This window comes from Neovison vison, chromosome 6 (assembly GCF_020171115.1).
Source record: "Neovison vison isolate M4711 chromosome 6, ASM_NN_V1, whole genome shotgun sequence".
In the NCBI taxonomy this organism is placed as follows: domain Eukaryota; kingdom Metazoa; phylum Chordata; class Mammalia; order Carnivora; family Mustelidae; genus Neogale; species Neogale vison.
Window position 1 is genome coordinate 149,130,536 of NC_058096.1, and position 12,073 is coordinate 149,142,608.

The following is a 12,073-nucleotide window of genomic DNA, read 5'->3' on the forward strand; positions in this document are numbered from 1 at the left end:
TAAGCATATGTACATAAAGAAAACTGACAATATTGATAACTTTCATTGTGTCATAAAATTAAGCTATGCCATAAGACTTGAGAAGATGAAAACACTGAACTTTTGTTTTGACTAAAAAACAACAAAAAAAATACTGACATTCTTCTCTTCTGTCACAGAAGAAATCCCTTACATGTGTCAACTTAACTCAGCTTTTCTGCATTTACTCTTTTCAATTCTTACTGGAGACAGGTGGTTAGACCGTGCTAGTATTTATGTATACTTACAAATCAGATTTTTGCCAAAAGTCTAAAGTGACCCACAATTTGGTCTTTGGGTTGTACGTCTGACTTTCCTATTCTAAAAAAATTCCTGTGGGAGAGTTGTTATACTTTACTGTGATTTCATAATTATTTACTGTGACTTTTAAATATCTAATAGGTGAAGAAGTAATTAGTTCCGCAGATTTTCAAAATAATATATTAATTTAAAAATATATCTTATTTAGATATTTATCCATCAACATTATAATAAATTCTTTATATGTGAACCAGGGAAAAGAAACCCTTTAACTTACCTCTTCAAAGCCCATTTCAAATAAACACTCAACGGCTCCTCTAACAGGTAAGAGTCTAGTAGAAAAAGCTGTGTTTCCAATCCGGATAGATCTATATTTTTCATCATTAGGGTTTCTGATTTAAATAAAAAAAAGCATGATTATATACAACAATTTACACATTCCAAAGTGTTTTTGCACTCCTTTTTACATTTTATACTGGCTATACTGGCTACGAGGTAGTAAGGTTCCCATCCTTAAAGAAAAAGGAAGCACAGTCCAGAAAAATAGCCGGATTTTGTGATTCTTACCTCAATATACAGTTACTACCACTTTACTGTTTAATTTCAGAGCTAATGATATTAATGCTTCCATAAGGGAAATCCATACGACATGTTAATTCTATGCTGTTAAAGCCACATACCTTTATGAATTTTTAGGTTGCTAAGGAAAAAAAAATCTAGGTAAGCTCCAGACATGGGTGCAAATTTTGCCCATTTTGTTCTGACTGATCAATCAAGAATGGTGCCTGATGCATATAAATGGCAGTTAATAAATACTTGTGAAATGAATGAATAAAAGAACTAAGAAGCTTTACAAAAAAGGATCACAGTTCCTCAAAGACTTTATCCCTGACAAATACAAATCCAGGTATACCTTAGAGTCAGTTGATTTTCTTTCTTCCCTAGACCAATGATTGTTTTTATACTAAGTTCTGCTTCAGCTCAAGATACATTTTTGTCAGAGCCAAAAATTATTTTTACCATGATTAAGATTTTGATATCACATGGGATGAGACCAGCATATGAAAAACTTTGATATTTTTAATAACCTTGATAAATCAGAAAGGCTGTATTAAAAAAAAACAACAACAGAAAAAAATACAAGGTTAAGATAACCACAGTATTGGGGTACCTGGGTGGGACAGTCAGTTAAGCATCTGCCTTTGGCTCAGGTCAAGATCCTGAGGTCCTGGGATCGAGTCCTGAATTGGGTTCCCTGCTCAGTGGGGAGTCTGCTTCTCCCTTTCCCTGTGCCCTTCCTCCCTGCTCATGTTCTCGCAAATAAATAAATAAATAAATAAAATTTTAAAAAAAATGACACCATTTATTATACTTTTATTACACAAAGGAACTTCAGAACATAATTTAGGATGGTGCATTTTTTTTAAATTTTATTTATCTGTCAGAGAGAGAGGGAGAGAGAGAGACAGCATGCTCTCAAGGACAAGCAGGGGGAATGGCAGGCAGAGGGAGAACCAGCCTCCCTGCTGAGCAAGGAGTCCGATGCTGGACTTGATCACAAGACCCTGGGGGATCATGACCTGAGCCAAAGGCAGACACTTAGCTGAATGAGCCACCCAGGAATCCCGATGAGCAAATTTCATATCTGATACAAACTCCCTTGCAATAGTAGTGGCTTCCATTACCACTATTCTAAGAAGGATTCTGAGGCCGTGTCAGGGGTCCATAGGAAGGAGTGCTGAGGCCATCTGTCTGGGGTATGGGATGGTGATGATGGACAAATGCTAGCAACTGCTAGCAACCATTAAGCATTTTTGTCCTAATTTGTAGAAATTTCAACATATTTCACATGTTTCCTATCAAGCAACTCTCTATTGCCAAACTGTCATATATATATAAATCTTTTTTAAACTTTTCTTTAATTTCAAAAACTGTACAAGTTTATTACAGAATACTCAGAGATAAAGGTCTAAAATAGTATTATTCAAAAGGTCCACAGACTGGTGCCCACCTGTAAACTCCTTGTTAGTCATTCATGAGAAGTGCAGAAATTGAGACTACTCAGCAATTTTATAACAATTTGCCATGAAATTTTTATTGTACTTTACAAAGTTACAGAGCCACAAAAAATTGGAAATTAAAAATGAAAACACTGTTCTTCAACATGGATGGTTAAAAAACACAAAGAAAAATATATGTGCCACTCTTTTATTCTTTGTTTTAAATGAGAGTTTCTCAACCTTGGCATTATTGACATTTGAGGTCTTTGTTGTAGGGACTGCCCTGAACACAGCAAGATACTTAGCATCCCTGGCATTTACGCCACATTATATCATAAGTGTGCCTCCTTTTCTTACCACGTAAAAAACATTAAACTATACAATATTCTTACTTTATCAAGGCCAGTTATAGATAAATGAAACATCTTTTCATGATATTCAACACATTTTACAGGGTCATAACCATCAGTACCACCAGGAGGATATAATGTACTGGTGCAAAACTGCCTGATTTTTTTTAACCTATTTTTCCCCCAATAGCTCCCAGATTTTTACATGATCAGTCTTTCTCTGGCTTTAATTTTATATTTTTTCCTCCCTCTTTCACCACTGTTTAAAAATTCTTATAAAACCTAGACTAGTGGGGCGCCTGGGTGGCTCAGTGGGTTAAGCCGCTGCCTTCAGCTCAGGTCATGATCTCAGGGTCCTGGGATCGAGTCCCACATCGGGCTCTCTGCTCAGCGGGGAGCCTGCTTCCCTCTCTCTCTCTGCCTGCCTCTCCATCTACTTGTGATTTCTCTCTGTCAAATAAATAAATAAATAAAATCTTTAAAAAAAAAAAAACAAAACAAAAAACAACCTAGACTAGTTGATCTGATACAGCTTATTATTTTGATACATGTTTCAAAGTAACTCTTGATACAGCTTTTCTGGTCTAGTCAGCAATTTTCTGTCTTTTAACATTATGGGTCTCACAATACCATTTATCTGTTTTTCTCACTAAAAAAATAATGCAAACAAAAACCAAAAAGACCAACAGTAATGTCTGGCTACCCAAATTCTATCTTCCTGTTTTTAAATATGCTGAGCACACCAGCCATAGCACTGAACATACAATAGTGCCAAAAGTTTGTCCTGAAGCCCTCAAAGGCAGAGGGAATTTGGCCATAAAGCCATCAGAGCTCAAATCCAACAGATCCCATTCCCTGCCTCTGGAAAAGTACCAAACAAACACTTTCTAAATCTCTAGCTTCACAGCATCATCCCCAAGTATCCACCATCCTTGAACTCGTTACTATTCTCCTTATCTGGCAGTGGCTAAAGTAGCCCTAAGGATCACGTTTATTTTTGCTTCATTTTCTTCTTTCATTAACTTAATTTCCTCTGTAGATTTTTCTCAAGTATTTTTTGGTGTAATAATTCAATGTGTTTTTTTCTACCTCTGCTGACCCTTAACTATTTCTGCAATTTGTAATATTTATCTTGCTTGTTTGCAATAATTTTTACCTTTTTTTTTTTTTTTTTTTTTTTTTGGTGTGTTTGTTGGACGATGTTAAAAAGAATGAGATCGTGAAAGGGCAGCAAAATGTCCTGCACCTCACTACCACTTTGAATACATTTTGCTGTCTTTGTTTTTATTACTGAATGGTAGAAAAAAATCCATGCTTTTTACCTTCAAAGTCAGAACTGACCATATATTTAAGATCTTAAGACACACTGGGGGACCTGGGTGGCTCAGTCAGTTGAGGGTCAGGTTCTTAGTTTCGGCTCAGGTCATGATCTCAGGATCATGGGAGCAAACCCTCAGGTCAGGCTCTGTGCTCAGCATGGGGTTTGCTTGTGATTCTTTCCCTGTTCCTCTCACTTCTAAATCCCAACTCCCCCACCCCCTTCTCTCTAAAATAAACAAAAAAATAAAATCTTTAAAAAAAAGATTTGTTTCTAAAAGACTTTATTTGAGAGAGAGTGAGAGCATACGTGCATGACTGCACATAAGCAGGTTCCCCACTGGGTAGGGAGTCCAGATGCAGGGCTTGTTGAAGGGCTTGATCCCCTGACCCTGGGCTCATGACTTTAGCCAAAGGCAGACACTTAACTGCCCAAGCCACCCAGTTACCCAAAAAAGATCCTAAGACATGTTAACAGTAGGTTTCCCAGAGGTCACAGACTCAGAAAAAAGAAAACCTTCAATGTTTCTATTTTAGAATTTCAGAAATGCTGGTAATTAAATATATTTAGCCATTTACTGGCCCTCTACCTCTTTAGAATTCATAATCTTAGAAAGGGTTTACATAAATAGAAATCTAGTACACAAGAGATCCTATAATCTTGTATTTATTACTAATCACAAAAGTTGATTTGCAGGCCATTTAGAAAATAGAAAATATTTCTAATCCTTCTGAAAATCTATTCTTCTGTGATACATGTAAATTTTTCAAAAACATCTTTAGAACCATCTGGGAACCATCTCTGACTCTAACTCTACCACTCTATGTGGCTGACAAAAAGGGAACCACACACATAATCTAGCTTGTTCAACATGAAAAAAACTGAATAATCTCTTTTGCAAGAATCCTATAATGCAGGCACTTTTCTTTCCTCTTAAAATTGAGGAAACTGGGAACGCCTGGGTGGCTCAGTTGGTTGAGCCGCTGCCTTTGGCTCAGGTCATGATCCCAGAGTTCTGGGATCAAGTTCCGCGTTGGGCTCCTTGTTTGGCGGGGAGCCTGCTTCTCTCTCTGCCTCTGCCTGCCACTCTGCCTGCTTTTATGCTCTCTCTCTCTTTGACAAATAAATAAATTTAAAAAAAAAATTGAGGAAACTGAAAAAAAAATGAGGAAACTGAAACCCAGAGACTTTACGTAAACTGCCTAGAGCCACATTTCTCTTAGGAAATGGTTGACTGGGATTCAAACCATTGGTCTGATTACAAAGCTTACATACTCTCCACGATACAATACACCAACAAACTCACCAATCCTCAATTAACTTCCCTCTCTCAATTTCTCTAGTTGTCAACAGTCACCTAGATTAGAAACCTGAAGTTATTTGAATTATTTTGTCTCCTCTACTCATTGCATTCTGTCATCAAGAACTGCCAATCCCTGCCTCTGATTGTTCTTTCTACATTCTATCCCCAATTATGCTTATGATTACTGTAATAGCTTCACAAATGAAACCCATGCTTGTGCCTTACTATTCTACATGAAACTCCTTCATGTTTCTCTTTGACTTTAGAAAGTAAAATTATTTTCTCTTGCTTCTTATGCCAAACATATGTTCTCTGCTATTTCTTGAACCTATCCCATCTTACCAAACCTCCATTCTCAAAACTCTTCCACACTGGTCCCTCTGCTATCTCCAGACATAAACATGTAACTGCTTGAACACTGTCTTCCAATTGTTCTCTAGATTTAATGCTGTGGCTACTTTCCATACTTGTGTTCTTCTCCTAAACATAACTTTTTTCTTGGAAGAAACCACTTTCCATTCTTGGCCCTTCCCAACCATACGCAATGCAGTTTGTAACCAATAACTGTGTGCAGTTTGCAAAGGAAATCAACCATCTTTTTTAAAGAATGAAAGGAGCAAATTATCTACGGAACACATGCTAGTCAAACTATTATGAACTTTGCAAAGTAGATTAGTACTGAGACAGCTCATCTTTATCTAGAAGTTAGTGAACTTAAAAAAAAAAAAAGGAAAAAGTCTCAAACCCATAGCATATCGTATTGAATTAGCTTACATTTTATTCTAGAATTTCATTAGCTTTACGACTCTTAGTTGGGGAATAAGCAAACATCACCTGAAGCAGAAATCTGAAATGTAATCAAAGGTATTATCTTCACTTGAGTGCTGTGACAAGTAATGCTGTTAAAAAAACAAAACAAGGGGTGCCTGGGTGGGTTGGGTCATGATCTCAGGGTCCTGGGATCAAGCCCTGTATCAGGGTCTCTGTTTGGCAGGAAGCCTTCTTTTCCCTCTCCCTCTGCTGCTTCCCCTGCTTGTGCCCTCTGACAAATAAATAAAATCTTTTAAAAAAAACAACCCCAAAACACCTACTAATGAAATTCTTATTTCAGCACTTATTTCATAAGATACTATGTCAAACCCTGAGGCAGGAACAAGATATATCAAGACAACATCCCTGACATAGTCCCTTATCTTTAACACCGATCAATTTCCCAAAACAGCAAAAGGAACAGAACTCTTGGTTTTCTCTATTCTTCAACAAGTCAGAGTAATGGATCTATAAGGTAGTGTAATTAGAATCAAAAAGAGATCAGAGGTTTTTCTGTTTAGAGGTTAACAAGTCACTGGACTTAGAAGTGGGAAAAAAGAGTGTTTTCTAACCTCCTGAAGCCTAAAGGAATTTAAACTAATTTAAGAGCAGGGACCAATACTACTGTAAGCGCAGCTCTGAGGTATTATAGTTTTGAGTCTAGACCACAGTAATAAAGTGAACATTACACTAAAGCAAGTCAAATGAATTTTTAAAATTTCCCACTCCATATAAAAGTTATGTTTATACTATTCGGTAGTCTATTAAGTGTTTAATAGCATTATGTTTTTAAAAATTGTACATACCTTAATTAAACATACTTTAATGCTAAAAAATGTTAAATACCATATGAATTTTCAGTGAATTGTAATCTTTTTGCTGGTGGAGGGTTTGCCTCAATGTTGATGGTTGCTAAAGGCTGGTGTCGGTGGGGCAATTTCCTAAAACAAGACAATGAAGTTTGCTGTATCAATTGACCCTTTCTTTCATGAACAATTTCTCTGTAACATGCAATGCTGTTAGATAGAACATCTTCCAAAATTGGAGTCAGTCCCCTCAAACCCTGTTGCTGCTTTATCAACAAACTATGTTATAGTCTAAATTCTTTGTTGTCATATCAACAATCTTCACAGCATCTTCACCAGCAGATTCCATCTCAGGTCACCACTTCCTTTGCTAATCCTTAAGAAGCAACTCTTCATCCATGAAAGTTTTATCAAGAGATTGCAGCAATTTAGCTGTATCTGTAGGCTCCACTTTTTTTTTTTTTCTAAAGATTTTATTTATTTGACAGATATAGATCACAAGTAGGCAGAGAAGCAGGCCGAGAGAGAGGGGAAGGGAAGCAGGCTCCCCGCTGAGCAGAGAGCCCAAGGCGGGGCTTGATCCCAGGACTCTGGGATCATGACCTGAGCAGAGGGCAGAGGCTTAACCCACTGAGCCACCCAGGCGCCCCTATAGGTTCCACTTCTAATTTGAGTTCTCTTGCGTTTCCACCACATTTGTAGTTCCCTCCTCCACTGAAGTCTTTCCTCAAAGTCATCCATGAGGGTTGGAATCTATTTCTTCCAAATGCCTAGTAAGGTTGATATTTTGACCCCCTTCCATGAATCACAAATGTTAATGGTATCTAGAATGAGGAATCCTTTCTAAAAGATTGTCAACTTACTTTGTCCCGATCCATCAGAGTAATTATTATCTATGGCAGCTATAGCTCTACAAAATGTAATCGTTAAAAAGACTTGAAAGTCCAAATGACTCCTTGATCCATGGGTTGCAGAATGGGTGTTGCAGAATGGATGTTAGCAGGCATGAAAACAACATTATGTTACTGTACATTTCCATCAGAGCTCTTAGGTGACCAGGTGCATTGTCAATGAGCAGTATTTTGAATGAAATCTTTTTTCCTGAGCAGGTCTCAACAGTGGCAGTCAGTAAATTGCATAGCAAATAGATGCGCTGTCATCCACGCTTTGTTTTTTCCATTTACAGAGTATAGGCCAAATAGATTTGGCATAATTCTTAAGGGCCCTAGGATTTTCAGCGTGGCTAATAAGACTGACTTCAACGTAAAGTCACCAGCTGTATTAACCCCTAACATAACATCAGCCTGTCTTTTGAAGTCAGACATTGACTTCTCTTTTCTGGCTATGAGATCTTAGATGGCATCTTCTTCCAATAAAAGGCTATCTGGTCTACACTGAAAATCTGCTGTAGTATAGCCACCTTCATGAATCACCTTAGCTAGGTCTTCTGGATAACTTGCAGCTTCTCATCAGCACTTGCTGCTACTTGCTCTTTTGTGTTATGGAGACAACTTCTCTCCTTACACCTCATTGACCAACCTCAACTAACCTGCAACTTTTCTTCTTCAGTTTTCTCACCTCTCTCAACCTTCAGAGAACTGAAGAGGTAGGGCCTTGCTCAGGATTAGGCTTTGGTTTTAGGAAAATGTTGTGGTTGGCTTCATCCTCTATCTAGACCACTAAAACTTCTTCCATTAGTAGCAATAAGGCTGTTTTGCCTTCTCATCATTTGTATGTTCACTGGAGTAGCACTTTTAATCTCCTTAAAGCACTTCTCTTAAAAAACCAAAAACCAAAAAACAGAAAACAAAACAAGAACTTCTCTTTTGCATTTGCAACTTGGCTGTTTGGTACAATAGGCCTACCTTTTGGGCTATCATGGATTTTGACATGCCTTCACTAAGCTGAATTACTTCTAGTTTTGGGTTTAAACTGAGAGACGTGCAGCCCTTCCTTTCACTGCAACACCTGGCCACTGCAGGGTTACTGATGGGTCTAATTTCAATAATTATTGTGTGTAAGGACACAAGGAGGCCTAAGGAAGAGAGAGGGACAGGAGAAGGGCCGATGGGTGGAGCAGTCAAAACACACACAGCCTTTATAGATTAAGTCTACCATCTTATGTAGGTGCAGTTGGTGCATCCCAAAACAGTATTAACATCAAAGATAACTGATCACATGCAACATGGGGGCTTAAGTGGGTAGGAGAAGAATAAATGAAACAAGATGGGATTGGGAGGGAGACAAACCATAAGTGACACTTAATCTCACAAAACAAACTGAGGGTTGCTGGGGGGAGGGGGGTTGGGAGAAGGGGGGTGGGGTTATGGACATTGGGGAGGGTATGTGCTTTGGTGAGTGCTGTGAAGTGTGTAAACCTGGTGATTCACAGACCTGTACCCCTGGGGATAAAAATAAATGTTTATAAAAAATAAAAAAATTAAAAAAAAAAAAGATAACTGATCACAGAAGAAAGAAGATGTGGTATACATAATCACAATGGAATATTATTCAGCCATAAAAAGAATGAGATCTTATCATCTGCAACAACATGGATGGACGTAAATAGACAGCATTATGATAAGAGAAGTAAGTCAAAAAGAGAAAGACAAATATCACATAATTTCACCTCTATGTGGATAAAAAAAACGAAGTAAACAAAAATTAGAATCAAACACATAAAAACAGAGTACAAAAGATGGTTGCAGGGGTGGAGGCGGAAATGTAAGATGGGCAAAATGGGTGAAGGGGAGTGGGAGATATAGGCTTCCAGTTATAGAATAAGTAAGTCACGGGTGTGGGGGTGGGGCGCCTGGCTGGCTCAGTCAGTAGAGCATGTGACTCTTCATCTTGGGGTCATGAGTTCAAGCCCCACACTGGACAGAGCTCAGTTTAAAAAAAAAAAGTCATGGAGATAAGAGATACATATAAGGAATAAAGTTAATGGTGTTATAATAGAACTGTATGTGATGGATGGCAATTACACTTGTGAGCACCACAAAATGTATAGACTTGTAGAATCACTATGTTGTACTACTGAAACTAATGTAACATTGTGTGTAAACTATATTTCAATTAACTGAAAGAGCTCACTGATCACAGATCACCAAAACAAATATAACAATGAAAAAGTTTGAATATTACAAGAATTACCAAAATGTGACACAGAGACACAAAGTGAGCTGTTGGAAAAAATGGAACCAATAGACTCACTCAACACCACAAAACTTCAATTTGTAAAAAACAAAACAAACAAAAAGCCAGTATTTGCAAAGCACAATAAAGTGAAGAGCAATAAAACAAGGTATACCTGTACTTAAACTAACAAGGGTAGCTTTTCATACCATCTTCAATTATGAGTTCCAGATTCCTAATTCAATACCCTTTGAATCAGAAACAGAAATCAGATCAGAAACACAAGCCATATGAAAGACTGTAAAATGAACTGACAGCATGCCAAGCTTCTTCTATGAGTTTGATAAATATTCATAATGGTAATTATGATGCCAAGTCATTATTTGCATGCAAAATTTTCCTTCCTCAAAACACCTTGATCTTAGCATTTTGGGTTTCACTAGATTAAAAGCAGAAGTGAATCCTATTACAAGGCCACTTCCCTTTTCTGAATAATGGGATTTATATAGTTTGGTAGCTTTCCAGTTTGGAGGTCCCAGCTCAGTAAGACCTAGAGGACTTGGCTTATGAGTTCATTCATGCAGAGTCTATTGGCATCCCTGTGCTTTGAAGACCTGTTAGACCTCACAAGGTAGGGGTGAGTTGAGAAGGTGTCACAGAGGAGAAAGGCAGTCTCCACATAGGTCACAATTGTGTAGCTGTGTACACTACACATGCTGCACATCCCTTATGGCATTTGACATATAATAAAGGCTCATTTTTCCTTCAATTTACTTTTAAAATCCTTAATGCTACCTCTATGAACAATATATTGCCATGAACAATGAAATACCATGGGTTAAAACACTACATTTGTAACCACTGTCTCTAAAATTGGGTCACATCAAATCTATAACCTTGAAACTAAGAATTTCCTTTTAGACTTCATGCCAATATACCCGCCACTTAGAAGAAAAAGTGCACCAAGGGGTGAGGTGGGCGAGAAGACCTAGATAATAATCAGGGTGACCTGATGAATAAGGTAACCCCACAAGTACCTGGCAGCTGGAGCTCATTTTTTACCCTCGGTTCCATTTCCCTCCCCCACACAAGCCACTACATGATTTGATCTAAGAACTAAAGCAGATAATGATTCAAAATGAATAATCAAACTTGCATCCCAAACCTGTAAGGTCCCTTAAGGATCTACAAGTGTACTTTCGCTCACAAGAGAATGAAACAAATTACTCTCAGCCAAGGTAACCTTTATCAATTCTTATTTAAAAGGTCATGTTGAAAAGCAGAATCCCGGTATCAATATGAAAATTATAACTTTAATATGGTTAATAATATTTCAACCAACAAAAGCGGGCAGGAAAAGACCATAAAAATGTAAATCCCCCACCACTTCAGTAGTAGTATGCTTTAATATTACGGTAGTCACAAAACGCTGGGGCGAGGATTTTGTAGAGACTAACTTCTCACAAGCCTGTGGCTAAGGCACTCTGTTCGGTAAAATCCACGCATTGGGAATGAAACACTGTTACCGTTTCTGTGCTGACATTAAGACAGCTAACCCGAAAGGAGGCAAATGTTTAAGGTACGCCTTCTCACCTTCCTCCACCCTGCACCATCCCCGCGACCTCCAGTTCATCCTAGAACACCCCGACATTACGTGCCAAGTCACAAGTGCAGAGAAACTTACTCTTCTCGGGAGGGAGTAGCCAGACCGGGTCTCGAGGCCCCTAGCCCGTGGGCTCCGATACTGAGCCAAGGCAGGCTCAGACCCCAGTCCCTTTTGGCCTCGCCACCCTTCGGGGCCCGAGCGGGCACCCCTAAACCCAGGCCAACCAGGCGCCCCCTCACCGTCCGCCGTGGCACCCCCGCCCCTCCGCGCGACTCCTCAGCCCCGCACCTGAGGATGTTGTCCGCATAGGTGAGCAACAGCTTGGAGGCCTCCAGAAAGGTCTCCGGGGTGTTTTGGCACAGCTCGGCCACTGCCGGGGACGCGGAACCCGACGAGCCGCCCAGCGCCGCTGCCGCCATGCTTGAGCGCCCGCGGCCGTCGCCGCCCCTCGCGCGCCGCGTCCCGC

General features: G+C 39.0%; 1 protein-coding gene across 4 annotated transcripts in view; it reads right to left on the reverse strand.

The window, feature by feature from the left end:
- The window catches only part of NGLY1 (N-glycanase 1), a 56,279-nt gene extending 44,220 nt beyond the window's left edge, over positions 1 to 12,059 (reverse strand). For 2 of the 4 annotated variants that reach the window (XM_044252572.1, XM_044252576.1), the window contains exons 1-2: positions 11,896 to 12,059; positions 557 to 671 (exon numbers count right to left, since the gene is read on the reverse strand). In XM_044252572.1, the coding sequence (XP_044108507.1) occupies positions 557 to 671; positions 11,896 to 12,026 (246 nt within the window). In that variant the 5' untranslated portion in view covers positions 12,027 to 12,059. Of the gene's footprint in view, positions 1 to 556; positions 672 to 6,866; positions 7,002 to 10,176; positions 10,250 to 11,895 lie in introns of those variants that run through there. The other 2 variants (XM_044252573.1, XM_044252574.1) reach the window with 2 other exon arrangements.
- Between the last annotated feature and the right edge of the window lie 14 nt (positions 12,060 to 12,073).